The 18633-nt window shown below is 50.0% G+C and overlaps 4 protein-coding genes across 4 annotated transcripts; 3 read left to right on the top strand and 1 right to left on the bottom strand.

Annotated features, from left to right (window-relative positions):
- Window positions 1-2892: 2892 nt before the first annotated feature.
- On the top strand, window positions 2893-7039 carry actb1 (actin, beta 1). The gene is made up of 6 exons (XM_084685220.1): window positions 2893-3026; window positions 4208-4332; window positions 4577-4816; window positions 5271-5709; window positions 5829-6010; window positions 6231-7039. The coding sequence occupies exons 2-6, from the start codon at window positions 4210-4212 to the stop codon at window positions 6372-6374; spliced, it is 1128 nt and encodes a 375-aa protein (XP_084541346.1). The 5' UTR covers window positions 2893-3026; window positions 4208-4209; the 3' UTR covers window positions 6375-7039.
- Window positions 7040-7159: 120 nt separating this feature from the next.
- LOC146237283 (uncharacterized) lies at window positions 7160-8826 on the bottom strand. The gene has a single exon (XM_084685235.1). It carries the CDS (start codon window positions 8591-8593, stop codon window positions 7772-7774), a length of 822 nt encoding a protein of 273 aa, XP_084541361.1. The 5' UTR covers window positions 8594-8826; the 3' UTR covers window positions 7160-7771.
- Window positions 8827-8860: 34 nt separating this feature from the next.
- On the top strand, window positions 8861-12952 carry fbxl18 (F-box and leucine-rich repeat protein 18). Its single transcript, XM_084685169.1, has 6 exons — window positions 8861-9028; window positions 9419-9616; window positions 9847-10332; window positions 10695-11779; window positions 12234-12452; window positions 12567-12952. Exons 1-6 carry the CDS (start codon window positions 8978-8980, stop codon window positions 12721-12723), a joined length of 2196 nt encoding a protein of 731 aa, XP_084541295.1. The 5' UTR covers window positions 8861-8977; the 3' UTR covers window positions 12724-12952.
- A 423-nt stretch (window positions 12953-13375) lies between these two features.
- ptcd1 (pentatricopeptide repeat domain 1) lies at window positions 13376-17961 on the top strand. The gene is made up of 8 exons (XM_084685175.1): window positions 13376-14308; window positions 14570-14710; window positions 14999-15217; window positions 15338-15439; window positions 15709-16419; window positions 16810-16926; window positions 17026-17208; window positions 17517-17961. Exons 1-8 carry the CDS (start codon window positions 13802-13804, stop codon window positions 17643-17645), a joined length of 2109 nt encoding a protein of 702 aa, XP_084541301.1. The 5' UTR covers window positions 13376-13801; the 3' UTR covers window positions 17646-17961.
- The last annotated feature ends 672 nt before the right edge of the window (window positions 17962-18633 follow it).

Genomic DNA, 18633 nt, shown 5'->3' with positions numbered 1-18633 from the left:
GTGTGTGTGTACTGTAACGTGAGTGTGTGTGCTTAGCTTTGTAGATCACAGGGTGAACTGTTAATTAACTAACACAGCGCAACAGTGTACCGGGCTGCACAGTGTTTGTGTAGTCACTTCCTGTGTGCAGTCACTGCAGAGAGGCCGTGAGAAATGAACTTCCTGTCTCTCCTGCCGGTGTCTGTCCTGTTCCTCTGACATGCCCGTATTAGGACCTCCTAAGTGTGTGGGTGTGTGTGCGAGAGAGTGTGTGTGTGAGAGAGAGAGAGAGAGAGAGAGAGAGAGAGAGAGAGAGAGAGAGAGAGAGAGTGTGTAAGAGAGTGCATGTGTGTGAGTTCCAAGGCTATTCAATCTCTGATAGGTCATTCCACTCTAACAACATTCCTGGAATTAATGAATGACGATAGATACTCCTCACCCCCTCCTCCCCATCCCCCATGTGTGATAGCATAGCATAGCAGAAACCAGTCAGTTTACATTCACTGTATACCAAGCACTGCTAGCATGTGATAGCATAGCATAGCAGAAACCAGTCAGTTCACAATCACTGTATATCAAGCACTGCTAGCATGTGATAGCATAGCATATCAGAAACCAGTTAGTTACCAATCACATTATACCAAGCACTGCTAGCATGTGATAGCATAGCATAGCAGGCACCAACAAACACTTTGTACAGCTAACTAAAACGCCAGAGCTGGCTTGTTTACAGTCTGTGGAGTGAGTGTCTGGGCCTCTGGGATAATGAAGGCCTTGTCGGAGTGTGTGACAGCTTGCTCCGTGTTGTCATGGTTACTGCGAGGTGTGTTTCAGTCCTGTCCCGTATGAGTGTCTGAGTCCACTCTGGCCATCTGTGTCACAGACGCAGAAGTCTAAGAAAGGTTAACTGTCATGTCCACAGGTAGAGGACACAGGTAGTGTCGTGTAGACCAAGCAGAGGACAGACGTTTCCTAGCTCCAGCGCCCTATCCACTCACAGACTTCTCAGGAGTTTGGTACAGGTCACGAGAATATAGAACTGAACATAATACATATATATTCAAAAAAAAATCTTGTTAATCGCTTTTTAATGAATGAGTAATGAAGGAGCACATTGTTTAAAAAGTTAGTCCCTCTGCTGTTACTTGGTGGAAAGACATGTTTACTGCAACATCCTCCTCTCATCCTCCTTCCCACTCCACCTCCTTGCCTCCTCTTCTCTTCTCCCTCCTCTTTCTCACCTGTTCATCACAACGTCATCATACCATCCCAATAGAACACTGGTGAAGTGCTGCACACATTGTGACTCGTGGGACGAGGAAGTACTCAGGTGTGGTGATGACTCACACGGGTGTGGTGATGTAGTACACAGGTGTGGTGATGTAGTACACGGGTGTGGAGTGTCGGCAGTTTCAGTGAGGACACAGGTAGACCTCCAAGAAGGTATCAGTTTAATTACAACAACAATGGACAGGATGTGGTAGCTCTGCAGGAACTCCAAATATAGTCTCACTGTGAAACACACCCCTGCCATCTACAGCTGTGTGCGGGGGGGAAGGGCGTGTGTGTGTTTGGGTGCGTGTGTGTGTGTGCACACGCATATCTGTGACCTGTGTGTGTGTGTGTGTCGCAGTCTTCCTCAGATTGTGTGTGTAGGTGCGTGTGTGTGATTCAGCTTGTGTGACACAGTTCCAACTAATCCATGAAGTGTTACCTCCTCACAGCAGGACTTGAACCCTGTCCTGTCAGTCACTAAGACTATGCTCCCTGGTTTCAGAGACTCTGATTCTGGTCCTGGTCCTGGTCCTGGTCCTGGTCCTGGTCCTGGTCCTGGTCCTGGTCCTGTACTGGTAATAATACTGGTGCGGGTCTCTGGTATCTGGTCCTGATATCTGGTACTGGTGCTGGTTATATATTGATAGTTTGGAAAGTGTGGACAGTATACAAGAGCCAGAGGCAACATGGTCCCTTTCGCCTCGACACGAAGAGACATTCGATGCCTACACTGCCGTACACACACACACACACACAAACACACACACACACACACACACTTGATGATTGCTGTGATAGATTTACAGGCTGCAAAGAGCTGTCACCATCTAGCCTGTCAGTTCTGCCAAGGATATCGCCGTCACAGTTTGGTTTAGTGTGTGCGTGTGTGTCGTGTTAATGGTGTTAGCTGTGCTCTCCTGACCTGTCACCCTTCTACTCATCCAGCTGTCATCAGTGATGCGCAATCTGGCTCTGCAAGTGTGTGTGTGTATTCATTGTAAGGAATGTTACAAGTGTGTCTTAAAGGCATGTATGTGTGTCGCTTTAGATAAGAGCCTGCTAAGCTAATACATTATATAACATTATCATTATGTAGGCAACTCCTATTGCATATATATTCATTATTCTCTTATTTTTCCACTCTTCTCTTCTCTTTTTTACAGCTATATGTGGTTATTATTGAAGGGCTGGGGGGTCGTTAAGTATTGTGTTTGCTACAGAGATAAGCTCTTTAGCCTAAGAGGCTGTTGCGGGGCAGGAGGGAGACCCAGGAATGTGTGTATGTTCATTGTAAGGAATGACTGATATAAATACAACTCCATTATTATTACAAATTCTTAAATAAACAAATCATTTTAAGCCTGTATTTAACGGAGAGGCCACTCTCTCGGTTAAGAGTCGTAAAACACTTTAATTTATCGTTTTCAAGGTAGCCGTGAATGAAACTCTGGCTAATTTGCTTTCATACAAAAGCACTGATCTCAACTACAAATCGATAATCTTTTTAAGTTTATGATTTTAGTGTAGGCCGCTTTGCCAGTCTTGCCCCGTCCCTCAGCCGGCCGAATGCGCCTCTCCAAGTGGACGCGATCGAGCCAATCAGAGCGCGCCGTGCAGAAAGTTTGCCTTTTATGGATAGGGGCTGCAGCGCGGGCGCACATAAAACCCAGCACCTTGGCAACGCTTCATCATTCTACCACAGTCGATCTAGCAGAGCGGACTACCGCGCGTATACATTCTCCTTGTGCAGTTAACACTTCCCTAAAACACAGGTAAGACCGAAAATGCGTACCGCCTTGAGTATGGATCTTAAGATTGTTTGAAAAGCTGTAGTGTTGGCGATGTGGCCAGATATTGTTGATAGAACTGCTGTTATCCATTCATTGCTTCGACACGCGTTAAAATTGTAACTGGAGCTAGAAACTGCAATACTGTAGCTAGCGTACTGTACAGTAATTACATCTTGTAATTACATTTTGCTAGTTAATTCAGAGGTATTCCTATGAAGTCGCTACAGTAACGAATTGTATGGTTAGCTTGGGAGCTAGCTAATTTATCCTGGTTATCGAGCTGTAGGGTGGCGACTTGTGTGGTCTGTGTTAATTGTCTTTGAGTTTAATTTTAAAGGACCAGAAAGAGCTTAGTAGGACGGCAGCGTTTGAGGAATTTGAATTTCAACGGATTGTTCTTTTTGATGGCGTCTGGTTGCCATGGGTGTGTCCCGCTCGCGCTAGCACACTGGACCGGCTTGGCATAGCTGCCTGTCAGCGGCCACAAGTCTTAATGAACCGAGGTTACATCACGACCCTCTCTACCGTACACGATCCTGCCGTGGACCGCCGCCCTTGAATGCCTGCTAGCTGACTAAGCTTACTGAACCTTTTGAAAAAAAATTGTAATTATACAAAAGTTAATGCTTTACTTTTCATTATCTAGGACATTTGGGTCAACCCGTTACCGAGAAGAGCTACACGACCGGTTAGCTAGCTAACTAACTGGTCTAGTGTGGTGTTAGCGCTTTTGTGTAACTTGCCCTGCGAACAGTCTCGAACCTTTTTATGGTTAGACCGTTGACATTTGTGGTACCGGGACATTAGAATTTCTACATTTTTGTATAGACATCAACTGCACAGTAGGCGTTGATCTGGGACGTGGGGACGGTTATCCTCGTTTCGGATTAGGGAGTGGCCCCTCGCTGTCACAGGCGGCTGTAGAACAGCACGCGGGGTGGCAGTCACGGGCCGAGCAGCAGTTTTTACTAAGCTGGTCGAACTATTCCCATATATGGCAATGACTAGACCAAGAGAAGCTGGCTTTTGTCTTCCCGCACTGGGCATGGCCCTGGAGCTGGGCCCTGCGGCGCCACCTTGCGGCCGTTGTGTGGTACAACAGCTCACTGAATAGCTTGTTCGCAATTTTAACGGTTCCGCATTTTTTGTTCCTGTTTGTACAGAAATGGAAGACGAGATCGCCGCCCTGGTCGTTGATAACGGCTCCGGTATGTGCAAAGCCGGTTTCGCTGGAGATGACGCTCCTCGCGCAGTGTTCCCCTCCATCGTCGGTCGTCCCAGGCATCAGGTAATCTACACGTCAATCATTTACCTACAATTTAGTTAACCAACAATTTTCACTAATTTCCTTTTACCTGATTTCACTTGGCAAAGTACTATGCCCATTTAAGTTTGGCTTTCCTACATTTAAATTTTAGCCATTTTCTACTGCAGTTTTGACACACACATGCATACTGTACTTCTGCAGTAATCCATGTCTGTGAGGCCTTGCAGCCCGACGAGTCCACTAAGCTCCCTCTCTCCTCCCCCAGGGTGTGATGGTGGGTATGGGTCAGAAGGACAGCTACGTAGGAGACGAGGCCCAGAGCAAGAGGGGTATCCTGACCCTGAAGTACCCCATCGAGCACGGCATCGTCACCAACTGGGACGACATGGAGAAGATCTGGCATCACACCTTCTACAACGAGCTCCGTGTGGCCCCCGAGGAGCACCCCGTCCTGCTCACTGAGGCTCCACTCAACCCCAAGGCCAACAGGGAGAAGATGACCCAGGTGTGGCTTCAGTCTGTCTCTCTCTCACCCTCCCAACCATTTGGGGCAGGATGTGACCAGGGCAAAAGGCTTATTCAAAGCTGCAGCCCCCCTGAACACACCTCCTACTTTACTGTTCTTGAGTTCCTTTTGTTCTCGTTCGCCCTCCTTCAGGCCCTCTCTCCTCAGCCCTGCTGATCTGTCAGTCTCTCTGGAAGCTCCAGGTTTCTCTTCTCCTGTGTGCTGCCTGTCTGCATGCAGGCCCCTCGGGCCTCATCACTAGGATGATCCAGTCTAGCTTCATGTTCACTACTAATGACAGGACCGTTTGATGGAAACATAACATGCGTCAGTGCTCCTGTTGAGCGACTTGTCTCTAGTCTAGTGCATGGCTCTCTGCTGTGTGCAGTGTAGTGACCTGCTGGTGTTGCTTCACTCCTCCTCACCCCTCCACCTCTCCTCCCCTCCTCTCCAGATCATGTTCGAGACCTTCAACACCCCCGCCATGTACGTGGCCATCCAGGCTGTTCTGTCCCTCTACGCCTCTGGTCGTACCACCGGTATCGTCATGGACTCCGGTGATGGTGTGACCCACACAGTGCCCATCTACGAGGGCTACGCCCTGCCCCACGCCATCCTGCGTCTGGATCTGGCCGGCCGTGACCTCACCGACTACCTGATGAAGATCCTGACAGAGCGTGGCTATTCCTTCACCACCACGGCCGAGCGTGAGATCGTGCGTGACATCAAGGAGAAGCTGTGCTACGTGGCTCTGGACTTTGAGCAGGAGATGAGCACTGCTGCCTCCTCCTCCTCGCTGGAGAAGAGCTACGAGCTTCCTGACGGACAGGTCATCACCATCGGCAACGAGAGGTTCCGCTGCCCCGAGGCCCTGTTCCAGCCCTCCTTCCTCGGTGAGTCTCACAGCACATCCCACGATGCACTGGGTGGTCGCTGGTCTTGGTTTGAAGGCCTCTGTTTCTGTCCTGCTGGAGAGTCTAGATGTTTATCTCTAACCTCCTCCCTCCCCCAGGTATGGAGTCCTGCGGCATCCATGAGACCACCTTCAACAGCATCATGAAGTGTGATGTGGACATCCGTAAGGACCTGTACGCCAACACCGTGCTGTCTGGAGGTACCACCATGTACCCCGGCATCGCTGACCGCATGCAGAAGGAGATCACAGCCCTGGCCCCCTCCACCATGAAGATCAAGGTGAGGACTGGAGACACACTTGTCTCTAAAAGCTTCTTAAGAACCCACCAGCCAGCTTAATGTTCCAAGAGTTTCCATTTGTATAATTGCAATTTGTTCAGTGAAGCAGAAGTTTACCAGCCAAGTGCAAGATGCTGGAACAGCTAGAGCAGTAATAACTTTAATGGGGTTCGTCTGAGTCCACTTCAGGTCTAACAGCTTCTCTTCCTCCTGCCTCCAGATCATCGCCCCCCCAGAGAGGAAGTACTCCGTCTGGATCGGAGGCTCCATCCTGGCCTCCCTGTCCACCTTCCAGCAGATGTGGATCAGCAAGCAGGAGTATGATGAGTCCGGCCCCTCCATCGTCCACAGGAAGTGCTTCTAAACAGACTGTCTTCCCCCCCCTTCCCCCCCCATCCTCTTACTACACGCACCGCTAGTGACCGCTTGAGCTCTGCACACACATGCGCACACACACACTCACACACACACACACTCGCTCTCATACACTCACACACATTGGTGTGTGCAGAGTTCTGACCCCCCCCCCCACACTCCGCCCCTCCCACTCTTCCATCCAAGAGGCCCTTCGTCCGGGCAACCCCGGCCTGCCTGCCTGGTGTCTGCAGGGCTGAGGCCTCGGCCAGCAGGGGGCCCGTGAGAGAGAGAGGATCCTCCCTGTATATTTGTTGTGTAGGTCGTCCCAGTTGTCTGTTCACCCACCTTATTTACCTCTGTGAAGGTTTCCTGGGCTGGGGGGGCGGGGCTAACGCTCAGTCCCTCCTGGTTCCTAGTATTGCTTAATATGTAAATTATGTAATCGAGTCAAGTCATTCGGTTTGTTTTTTGTACTTTCAGCCTTAAGAGAAAAAAATACTTGGTCCAGTTTTTTTTTTGTGTTTTGTTATGCAAAAAATAATCTTTACCTTTTGTATGAAAGTGTAAAGGTTGTCATCACCCCTCACCCCCCCATCTGGGGAGGGGAGGGGGCTGCTGGGATACTGTCAACACCGACCAATAAGAATTCAATAAAGTGCACATGTCTATGAACTCCTGTTTCTCTCATCACTCCTGTGGTTCAGACTTCAACCTCTGACCAACTGAACCATCAAAGTAGCACAAGTTGCCATCTCTCAGAAATGACAAATATTAGATGATCGATGTGGACGGTATGATTGCATAAAATGTTTAATGCATTTAATGTTATTTAGGAATTTCAGTTGCAAGCTCTTGGGCTGAAGTACAGCTTATTTTATCAAAACAATCAAATGCAACAACAGGCTCGTCTGATCACTTGTCCTGAAAAGTGGTGTTAAAATAACGTTTCTGGAATAAATTGATTCACACAAAATGAGACTTGACCCTGCGCTGATAGAACGCAGCTCCAGCCAGACATACTGTAAATACAGTATTTAAAGGTGCAGCCTTAGTGACTTAATGCCCCATTATCCTGAAAACAACTTTTAGATCTAAAGTGATCTCATTGCTCATCTCAATATAAACAATAACGGTAAGATAATGGGGCAAAAAAAAAATTATTGGGACAAGTTACTTTGGATAAAGTGAACATTTACTTTTTAGTTAAGTGGTTGTTTATCAAACATGTATGAATTACAAAACAGATTTTAGAATCAAAGTTCTCTAAAATGTACGTTTTCAAAGGTAATAAACAAAGACCAATAGCTGGAATATAGGCAGGAAGTTTGATTTTTTTTCTTATGATTATAACGTTACAGAAAGGTTTTGTTGTACTGACCCAGTCACAATGTATTTTGCAGTTTACTATATCATGTATGACTTAACATCGTGAAGTTCTCTAAAATACAGATCACATTCAATATAGGATTGCAGGTTTCCAACATCAAAACGACCATCGATCTCATAAGTGTACACAGGTTTTCTTGCAATGAGCCAAGACAAGAAATTTCCAGGTGCGTCTTTCTCTTCAATGGCAGATTCCTTAAATGCGTCCAGAAAGTCATCGAGAAGAGGAAGGCTTGTTTGGGACAGAATATAGAAACAGGGACATGCCCTCCTCGATGTTGTCTCAGAGAACAGTGGTTTCTCCTTCATGCACAGCACCCGAAGAGCTTCATCCACCTCCAATATACCATACTTGGAAGTGTCCTCATCTTTGCACTGGTAAGAAAGTACCAAATTACTGTCCTCACTCTTTGCTTGAAGTTCACAAAACTTCTCCTTTACTTTGTTGAGGCTGAAATCTTCCTTAAAGAGAGTGTCACCTCCAATAACGACCACATGATCCTTGATCATGAAGTTCTTCACAGCCAGTTGAAGGCAGGACACTGCACCAAGACGCTCTTCATTGCTTCTTGTTCCATCACTGAGGATTTTAACGTTGTGGAAGTCTTTGGCCCACTCCTGAAATTTCTCTTGGTGCAGGGCATTTGTAATCACGTAAATCGTATCCACACATTCAGTGGCAGTCAACGCATTAACCCAGTATGATATCAATAAAGAGTAGCCCACAGGAAGCAATGGTTTGGAAATGCCAGACAGATGGCTAAATCTTCCGCAGGTGCTCTTTTCGACATCTCTTTGCAACCTCGTTCCATATCCCGCGGCAAGAATGACAGCTTTCATCGTTTTAATATGATCACACTAATAGGCCTATATTTATTATGGTCACAGACACAGTAAGCTACTACAAATAATTTGTTGACAGTCTGTGTAAACTATTACTTAATTATTCCAGCGGATCGATGTGAAGCCAGCCTCAATAAAGAATTGTACTTTCTCTAAGGTGAACCACTTAACGTGAAGAAATCGTTAACCGATTCCTTAGGTGTTGACGTGTTTCACAGAATAGAGCGGTAGTGAGTCCGTCAATACTGATCTTCCGGTGTTCCGCTACAGCTAGCGTGATTTTTGTTCCACGTCTCAACCAAGTAATGTCGCTGGCGAGTTAGCCCCTGGACATCATCGCTTAAAGAAAACTATACACATGAAACGCCCATAAAAACGAGCATGTCTTTAAGTGGAACTTTACATGAAAACATGGACAATCAAATTGTGCAGGTTAGTTTACTGATATTTTCCAGAAACCGTACCGAATACCTAACAAAAGCCTACTAGCTACAGATTTACCGAGCAAGCTTTAGCTAACACCGGCTCGCTGCCCAGACTGCAGTGAGTTTTAATGAGTTGACCGTTCATTCCTAACTGATTTTAAATAATTAATTGTTTCCATCGGGTATCTCAAAGTGGCTAGTATGCAGTGAGTTAGCCGTGAGGTTGTTCTGTTGATGCACAGAAGTCTGCTACCAGTGTAGTTCAGTGTCATCTGTCGCTATCTGTGTAAGACGCTATGGTATGTTTCTGTGTAGAGCTGTTCAAACATAACTTTAACAGTTTTAGCTGCTGTCTCTGATTCTGTCTGTACTTTTCTGTCTCCCTCCCTGTCCCCAGGCGGTGTGTGGAGAGGAGGGCGTTCCTGCCGTCTCCGTGGGGATATCGGACTTCTCTGATGAGATCCTGCTGGGCGTGCTGCGCTACGTGCCCCTGCCCGACCTGCTACTGAGCGTGGCACGTGTCTGCCGCAAACTGCACTCGCTCTGCCACGACAAGACCCTGCTCAGCCACGCCTGCCTGACTGAGGACTACACGGTAACACACACACACACAGACAGGCATGCACACACACACAGACAGGCATGCACACACACACAGACAGGCATGCACACACACACAGACAGGCATGCACACACACACAGACAGGCATGCACACACACACACACACACTCATAGGCACACTTGGTTCTTTGGGAAATCCTGTGACCAATCATCGTGTTCCCTGCTTCCTCTTTCCTGTCCCCGGGCCCCTCTCCTTCCTCCAGGCCAGCGATGCCACTGTTTGCCAGGTGCTGAAGCAGCTGTCCAATCAGGTGCAGTCCCTCAGCCTGAACGGCTGCTATTGGCTGTCCGGATCCACCATTGACCAGGTCCATCGTTGCCGGGCAGTGACTCAACTCGACCTGTCCGGTTGCCGTGTCACCACGCTCCGCCTCTCCCGCCTCCTCTCCTCCCTCCCTCTCCTCCAATCACTGGCCTTCGACGTGGCTCCCGGCTTCGACTCCGCCCAGCTGAGCGCGGAGGCACGTGATTCGCTGGGGCGCGTGCGTGCTCTGAGGCAGACGCTGCTGACTCCCAGCTACGGCGTGGTGCCCTGCTGCTGCGGCCTGCAGCGGCTGCAGCTGCGGCTGGAGATCCCCGAGGTGACCAGGGAGGGCACCAGCATGTGCTGCCAGCTCATGGTGGGGCAGAGCAGCGTCCCACACTACCAACATCTGCAGTGCTTCACCGCCCGCCTCGCTCCAGGGGAGGTAGGGAGGGGAGAGGAGGGGTGGAGGGGAGGGGAGAGGGTGGAGAGGGGGGGGAAGGGTGGGGAGGGGTGGAGAGGGGGAGGGAAGGGTGGGGAGGGGAGAGGAGGGGTGGAGGGGAGGGGAGGGAAGAGGGTGGAGGGGGGGGGAGAGGAGGAGGGGAGGGAGGGAAGACGGTGGAGAGGGGGGGGGAGGGTGGGGAGGATTGGGGTGTGCGTGTGAGCATGGTTGTGACTGCTTCTGTGACAGGATCTTGTATTCAACAGTTTCTATCTTGGCAATGTTGGTGTATTACATAAACATTGTGTGTGTATACCTGTGTATATGTGTGTGTGTGTGTACCTGTGTGTGTGTGTGCGTTGCAGGTGAACCAGACCCTCCTCTTGCTCTACCTGGCTGTGTTCAGCGTCCGTGTTCCGGAACACCTCCGAGTCTTCCTGGTTTCAGTTCCTGGTCTCAACCCCGCCCACTGGCCAGCCGCCGCCTCATTGGCCCAGGCCTTGGGTCGCCACGGTGACCTGGAGGCCTTGCAGCTTCCTCGCTCCTGGTTGGATGCCGAGTCCCTACGGAGGGCCCTCAACGGCAACGCCCCTAAGCACCTGAGTTTCAGCCGTTGCCCCGCGTTACGGCCGCAGATTGTCCGGTCGTTGCTGGAGGACGGAATCAGAGATGCGACACGATTGGTCAGCCTGAACCTCAGTGGAATAAGCCACAACCCTTACCCAGAGGGCAACGGTGCGCGTGGGGAGGACGAGCTTGTTGCTGAGACGATGAACCGGCTGGTTACGGGCTGCCCCAACCTCGCACACCTCAACTTGACGCACACACACTATCACCACGACAACCCTGCGGGGCTGGGCGGAGACACGCACCTGTGCGCCAGCCTGGCCAGGCTTACACATCTCTGCTCGCTCTCCCTGCCCGTGTGCGCTCTGGCCGACGGCCCCCACACAAACACACACGCCCCCACACACACCCTCTCCCCCTCCGCCCTGCTGTTGGGCCTCAGGAAGCCCCCCCGCGTGGGGCTCCAGAGCTACAGGCCAGACTCGGCCCCCTCCTTCCCCAGGGACGGCACCTCGGGGCTGGGCGCCCTCCTGGCCGGCTGCCCCTCCCTGGAGGTCCTGGAGGTGACGGGACCGGGGTTCGTGTCGGCGCTGCCACGCCTGGAGGCGTGCGTACGCGTGTGGGCGGAGCCCCGAGCGTGCGCCTGGGCGAGGGCCGTTGGCGACGCCCATATTGCCGCCCTGCAAGAGTTGCCGCGGTTACGGAAGCTGACGCTGGCGGGTGTGCCGGGTGTGTCCAGGGGGGCGGGGCTGGTGCGGGTGGCCCAGCGGTGCCAGGAGCTGCAGGTGCTGTCTCTGGCCAACCTGGGCTCCTTAAAGACAATGAGCTACAGCGCCTCCCTGCTGGAAGCTCTGCAGCACTGCAGCCAGCTCCGGGAGCTCAGGTTAGCATGCACACACAACCATACACACACCACACACACAACCATACACACACCACACACACAACCATACACACCACACACACAACCATACACGCACCACACACACAACCATACACACACCACACACACAACCATACACACCACACACACAACCATACACACCACACACACAACCATACACACACCACACACACAACCATACACACCACACACACAACCATACATACACCACACACACAACCATACACACCAGACACACAACCATACACACACCCCCCCACAATCATACACACACACACCACACACAACCATACACACCACACACACAACCATACACACCACACACAACCATACACACACCACACACACCACATACACACACACACATAAGGAGTGAGCAAACTTTTATGGGACTTATTTGTGTTTGTGTGTATGGTTGTGTGTGTGTGTGCAGGCTGGAACAGCCCTACCTCAGTGCTAACTCTGCGTTCTTCGAGGCTCTGTCCTGCTGCTCCCGGCTGCAGCGGCTCTGCATTGTCTCACGCAACGGAACCTTCCAGCCCGACGCCGTGGCAACCTTCATGGAGCGTTGCCGTGATGTTGTCATGTGTCACATGTTCATGGGTGGAACCCTGGTGTCCTGTCGCACGCTTCAGAAGACTCTACTGGACAGGTCTGTCTGTCTGTCTGTCTGTCTGACTGTCTGTCTGTCTGACTACCTGTCAGTAACATGGCAGTAACATTACCAGTTTGCACTCTCACTCTGTATGTCCCTCCCTCCCTCCAGGTTCTCTTCAGAGCGCCCTGCTCTCAGTGTGGTCATCTACCCTCTGCTCCATGAAGATCTGCCATTGGTCATCAGAGAAACGCCCCTCCCTCTCTTGGATCAGGTGACCTTGTTCCAGAGTCGGGTGGCACAGACCCTTCCCCGGTCACCATGGTGATATGGCATGCCACCCCAAGACACCCTGAGAAGAAGTGTAATCACGCTAAGAGGGCGGGACTTCCGTGCCTGCGCTGTCCAATCACAATCAAAAGGGAAGGACAGGTGGGATCTCCATATAAGGAGTTTCCTGTGGTTGTTGTTTTGTGCCATATAAGGACTGTTTTGTTCACGATGTGGGAACATATGACAGTATATTATTTATGATAATAAAGACGTACTTGTGATGACCCTCTGTCCGTATGTAGTGTCTGACACACACACATCTCTTCGTCTTTCAGAAATTTTGAAATTTGTTTAAAAAAAAGAGCTGCTGTAGTCAGGAACATGGGCAGGGTTTTGGGGCCCTAAACAAATAATATTTGTTCAACGTGTCATAACTTTTTTTCCACATACACAGTGAAAGGAGAGGAGGGATGAGGAGTGGGGAGATGAAAACAGCAAAGCCTATGACAGAGTAAAGCAGAGTAGAGTACGATAGAGTACAGTTGAGTATTAAAGAGTCCTCATCAAGTAGTCGTCAATGACGCAAACTGGTTGTGCACTGTAGTTCCCAGTGTGACCAGAAGAGGGCAGTATCGCTGGGTTCAGATCTCTCGACTTGTGACCTCTAAACCTGACAGGAAAACTAATCAATATCTTTCGGCAATCTTCTGTTGAAATCATCCTGGGACTGTTTATTGATTTCAAGGGATATGGACAAATTGTAGTCTATAATAGAATAGGCTTGATTATATTTGACCATACTGACATTTACATAGAACAGCAATGAGAAATGCGTTTAATTTCTTCAATTGTATTAGGGCTTCTCGGCTATGTACTCGTCATGTCTGCTTAGCATCCATCACTGGACAACAAGCTCAACATGCTTGCTGCTGGTTGATCTGGTGTTTACGAAGAATAAAGATGACAGGATTGGCAAGAGTGGATTATCAATTTCGTTTGTCATTTTTTGTCACATAAGCCTAAATGGTTTGTGACTTTCCGGAAACTATTTTAGTTTGATATTGACTTTAGTTGAATTGACAGCTACCTTCTAGCTAAACATATCCTGTAAGTCGAGCTAAAGTTACAAAATAATGTTCCCCTGTGTCTCTCGTTCGTGCTTGAGAAACGGAAGATGTGTCGTTGATTACGGTGTCAGGTACGTTTCAGTTCCAACGACACGGGATCTTTCGACGGTATTTACCGGTAAGGGTCAGTGCCCGTTTCAACGGGCGTCAGTTACTGACACCCAATGGAAAGGATTTGCCGTTTCGGTGTCAATGGCGAGCGCTCGGAAACCGAGGGAGAATTTTGTCAACCCAGTACATCTGGACCTACCAAGATCTGTCTCCGTCCAGCCTAGCCAGGATGAAAACGAGTCACCCGAGGAACGCTTCGGCTCGTTGTCCGGCTCCTTCGCCTCGAAGCGGTCATTCCGAAAGACCTCCCCGCAGCTACGGGACATGAGGTTCCGGGATGGCAGTGAGGAGGACGGAGAGAACGAAGACACGGACCCGGTGCCTTTCAGGTCTCGAACTGGAAGGAGGAACACTCCCTACTGGTACTTTCTACAGTGCAAGAAACTAATCAAGGAGAACAAGGTTAGATAACTTCTCTCCCTCCCTCCATCTCTATCATGTTGAGAACTGCTCGAACAGATCCTAGCCCGTCCCAGTTCCCGCGTGCCTCTGATCTCTGTCCCCTCTCCTTCATCCTATTGGTCACCTGGTGTGTCCTAACCCACCTAGGCCTTCATCTTGTCTTAGCACCTCTCCTTCTTACATTTCTATGTCGCCCCCCCATCTCCACCCTTATGTTTCCTTGGTAACATTGCCTCCCCTCATGTGTCTCCGTGGTAACAGCTAAGCGAAGCCCTGGAGCTGTTCCAGGAGGACATGCTGCGGGGAGAGAGGCTGCAGCCGGAGGAGTTCAACTACACGCTGCTCATAGGGGGGTGTGGACGCTCAGGCAACCTCAAACTGGCCTTCAGACTCTACAACCACGTATGCACATCCACCCTGTGTGTCTGTCTGTTTGTGTCTGTTAGTCTTTGTGTCTGTGTGTGTATCTGTGCGTGTGTGTGCCTGTGTCTGTTCCTGTGTGTGTATCCCTTAGTGTGTGTGTCCCTGTGTGTGTGTTTGTTCCTGTGTGTGTGTGTGTTAGTCTGTGTGTCTGTTAGTCTGTGTGTCTGTTAGTCTGTGTGTGTCCCTGTGTGTGTTCGTTCCCGTGTGTGTGTCCCCCTGGGTGTGTGTCCTAACTCCCAACACCCCCCCCCCCCCCCCCCCCCCCAGATGAAGAAGCGAGGCCTGGTTCCCACGGACGCCACCTACACCGCCTTGTTCAATGCCTGTGCCGAGTCGCCGTGGAAACAGGCAGGGTTGCAACAGGCGCTGCGATTGGAGCAGGAGCTTCGCCGGAAGAACCACCCCCTGAATGACATCACCTTTCATGCCCTCCTGAAGACCCACGCCCTGACCAATCACCTCCGCGCCTGCCTGCACACACTCAGGGTACACGTGTGTGTGTGTGTGTGTGTGTATTGATGTAGATGATCTGGCTGTCCTGACTGTTGTGTTGAAGCTATTCACAGTGAGACTGATCCTAGCCTGATATAGCTGTAATGTGTGTAGGAGATCCTGCAGGGTGGCCATGCCATCACCCAGGAGACGTTCCACTACCTGCTGATGGGCTGTGTGAGAGACAAGGAGGCAGGATTCAGACTGGCTCTGCAGGTAGAACACACCTGGGTGGTCTAGCCTTAACCCTTCACCCACCATTTGACTGACTGGGATACATTTGATGTGTGTGTGTGTGTGCGTGCGTGTGTGTACATTACATTTACATTTCATTTAGTCATTTAGCAGATGCTCTTATCCAGAGTGACTTACTGTAAGTACAGGGACATTCTCCCCAAGGCAAGTAAGGTTAGGGTTCTATCTGGCATGGCCGGGACTCGAACCAACAACCTTCTGATTAATATGTGTGTGTGTGTGTGTTTCAGGTGTGGCGTCAGATGTTGAGGATGGGGCTCCGCCCTGACCTTAAGAACTACAACCTGCTGCTCCGGGCTGCAAGGGATTGTGGGATAGGTGACACTGCGCTGGCCTCAGCCTTGCTGCTGAACCCAGAGAAAGGGGGGGGGCAGAGGGGGTCGAAGGTCAATCGGGGTTCTGGGGGCGGAGCTCCGCTGGATGTTGACTTGCTGGAGGCCCAGCTGTTCACAACGTCCGGTGGCCATGACGACAACCCCGGTTGCCACAGCAACCCGGGCATCCATGCCGCGATCCCCGCAGTAACGGTGAAGGGGGGGGAAGACACCGGGGGCTCCGCCCTCCTCGTACCAGGAAGAGATGACCAAGAGGCTCCCATTGGCTCACTCGCCTGTCAGTCAGTGGACAGTGCCCGCCCTCCCAACTTGCTGGACCTATGGGTAACCAACACAGGTGTGGTTTCCTTGGGAACGGTTACAGGAGCTTCTGATAGGCTAGCTCTTGTGGGCGGGGCTGAAGGTGTCCTTGAAAAGATGGCCGCAGATGGGTGCCGACCCGACATCAAAACCCTCTCTCTATTGGCTGACACCATGGAGCCGGGGAGCCAATCACTGCTGAGCCTGTTGCAGGTTGCCAAGCAACACAAGGTGAAGCTGGATGTGGCGTTCTTCAACAGCCTGATACGGAGGGCTGCCAGAGCAGGAGATCTGGACGGAGCCAAGGTACACACGCACACGCACACTATACACACACGCATACACACACACCATACACACACACATATACACCCATATACACTGACACACACATATACACACACGCATACACACACACATATACACACTATACACACACACACATATACACCCACACACACATATACACACACATATACACACCCACACATATACACACACACATATACACACATATACACTGACACACACATATACACACACGCATACACACACACATATACACACTATACACACACACACATATACACCCACACACACATATACACACACATATACACACCCACACACACAGACCTGAAAACATACAAGTCCATTATGTGAGCCTGATGTGTGTGTGTGTGTGTGTGTTGGCAGGAGATAGTGTGTGTGATGACCCAGAAAGGTATATGTGCTGACATGCAGACCTACGGCGGTCTGGCTCTGGGCTGTGTCCACAAGAAGGATGGACTGCAGCTTCTGAAAGACATGGAGGTGACACACACATATACACAGTCACACACACACACACACACACACGAGGTAGACCCAATCAGGTTGTCTTTCCTTAATCGCTGACTGTGCGTCCTGTAGGAGGCGGGGCTGAAGCCGAGCGTGCACGTGTTCTCCGCCCTGATTGGCCGCGCTGCTCGGAGGCTTAACTTCCTGTACTTGAAGGAAGTGATTAAGAGTATGAAACACCTGGACGTCCCACCCAACGATGTCATCATCAAGCAGCTGGAGCTCGCTGCTCAATACCCACCTGGTTACGACCAGGTAAGTGTGTGTGTGTGTGTGTGTGTTTAGAGTCAAAGTTGAAATGTGTGTATGTGTGTTGCTTCATTATCTTTCTAAATGTTTGTTTTCTCCCTCCCTCCCTCCCTCCCTCCCTCCCTCCCTCCCTCCCTCCCTCCCTCCCTCCCTCCCTCCCTCCCTCTCTCTCTCTCTCTCTCTCTCTCTCTCTCTCTCTATCTACCTCCCTCCCTCCCTCCCTCCCTCCCTCCCTCTCTCCCCCTCCCTCCCTCTATCTATCTCTGTCTCCCCCACCCTCTTTCTCTCTCTCTTCCTCTATACCTCGTTCTCAGTATAAATCCAGGAACAACTATTTGAACCAGATCGACGGTTTCCGTGGTTACTACCAGCAGTGGCTGAGTTCCATGCCGGCTCAGGAAACTCCGTCTAGACCCTGGGAGCGAGAACATCAGCCCTCATAGACCACTGAACAGACCCCAGCCATCTTCCCAGCGCAGCACACAGACTGCTCTGGTGTGGACTGAGAAATTGGAAGGGAAAATAATTATCTTAACTGTAATTTGAAAAACTGGTGGCAATTATTATTATTTTTCGTAACTGAAATACAATCAGTTTCTCAAATTTAAGATACATCTACAATCTCACTCCATACTCTGGCTGCACTACAGGGGCAATGTTGTGCTTTTGCTCGGATTCCTTCAGTCAAGTCGAATAACTGCGTACGTGTGTATGTATACTGTGCATATATAATAATAATAAAAGGTTTTGAAATATTGAGTACTCGTTTGCTGGACAAAAATACTGTTGAGCCTCTAAACATCGAATACCCTTCTTGAAGGTGCACTTTTAAATAACTATGAGATGTCACAACCAATCAGTGAACAGGGAAGGCGTTGCTCGGTGTCCATATCAAAAAACTAGCCAGCGTGCCACGGTAGTCCCGGTGTGATCCTTTTTCAGATTGCGTTGTTATAGCTAGCTCGCACCTAATCTCTAACCGACACAAATTATCATCCGAAATATGGACGGCCGTGGCTACGGTTCAGGTATGTACTATACGAACATGCATTAATGTAGCTAACCTCAGCGACTACGTTTTAAACCAGGAGAGCTTATACCTAACCAGACCGTCTTGTTAAAATGGAGTCGTCTGCTAGCAAACCATCTCTATTGGTATGTAGAATTAGCAACCTCATTTTGGCCAACAAGATAACTAATAAAATGGCTGCCTTGTCGTTTGCACTAGTAATGACCTACAATCATCAACTATCGCAGTAGCATAAATCAATCACGTTATTCACCGGGTGTAACTCACGAACAAAGTCTGTTAACGTTATTAGCACGTCTTCGCTACCTGGCTAAGTAGGCAGTAGTAGCAAACGTAGCTAGCTAGCCTTACCGGGTATCCTTTGTTAGCTTACTAGCCTAGCTTGCTACCTCTTGCTAGCT

The sequence above is a fragment of the Hypomesus nipponensis genome, chromosome 21 (assembly GCF_054491055.1).
Source record: "Hypomesus nipponensis isolate SF chromosome 21, ASM5449105v1, whole genome shotgun sequence".
Classification (NCBI taxonomy): Eukaryota; Metazoa; Chordata; class Actinopteri; order Osmeriformes; family Osmeridae; genus Hypomesus; species Hypomesus nipponensis.
Note: the sequence above shows the minus strand (reverse complement) of the source record. Positions and strands in the feature narration are given on the sequence as shown.

Coding starts and splice junctions, on each gene's coding strand:
- actb1 (XM_084685220.1), top strand. CDS start 4,210: ATGGAAGACGAGATCGCCGCCCTGGTCGTTGATAACGGCTCCGGTATG. Junction 5,710..5,828: donor GTTCCAGCCCTCCTTCCTCG/GTGAGTCTCACA, acceptor TCCCTCCCCCAG/GTATGGAGTCCTGCGGCATC. Junction 6,011..6,230: donor CCTCCACCATGAAGATCAAG/GTGAGGACTGGA, acceptor TCCTGCCTCCAG/ATCATCGCCCCCCCAGAGAG.
- LOC146237283 (XM_084685235.1), bottom strand. CDS start 8,593: ATGAAAGCTGTCATTCTTGCCGCGGGATATGGAACGAGGTTGCAAAGA.
- fbxl18 (XM_084685169.1), top strand. CDS start 8,978: ATGTCTTTAAGTGGAACTTTACATGAAAACATGGACAATCAAATTGTG. Junction 9,617..9,846: donor GCCTGACTGAGGACTACACG/GTAACACACACA, acceptor TCCTTCCTCCAG/GCCAGCGATGCCACTGTTTG. Junction 10,333..10,694: donor CCCGCCTCGCTCCAGGGGAG/GTAGGGAGGGGA, acceptor TGTGCGTTGCAG/GTGAACCAGACCCTCCTCTT.
- ptcd1 (XM_084685175.1), top strand. CDS start 13,802: ATGTTCCCCTGTGTCTCTCGTTCGTGCTTGAGAAACGGAAGATGTGTC. Junction 16,420..16,809: donor GAGATCTGGACGGAGCCAAG/GTACACACGCAC, acceptor GTGTGTTGGCAG/GAGATAGTGTGTGTGATGAC. Junction 16,927..17,025: donor AGCTTCTGAAAGACATGGAG/GTGACACACACA, acceptor TGCGTCCTGTAG/GAGGCGGGGCTGAAGCCGAG.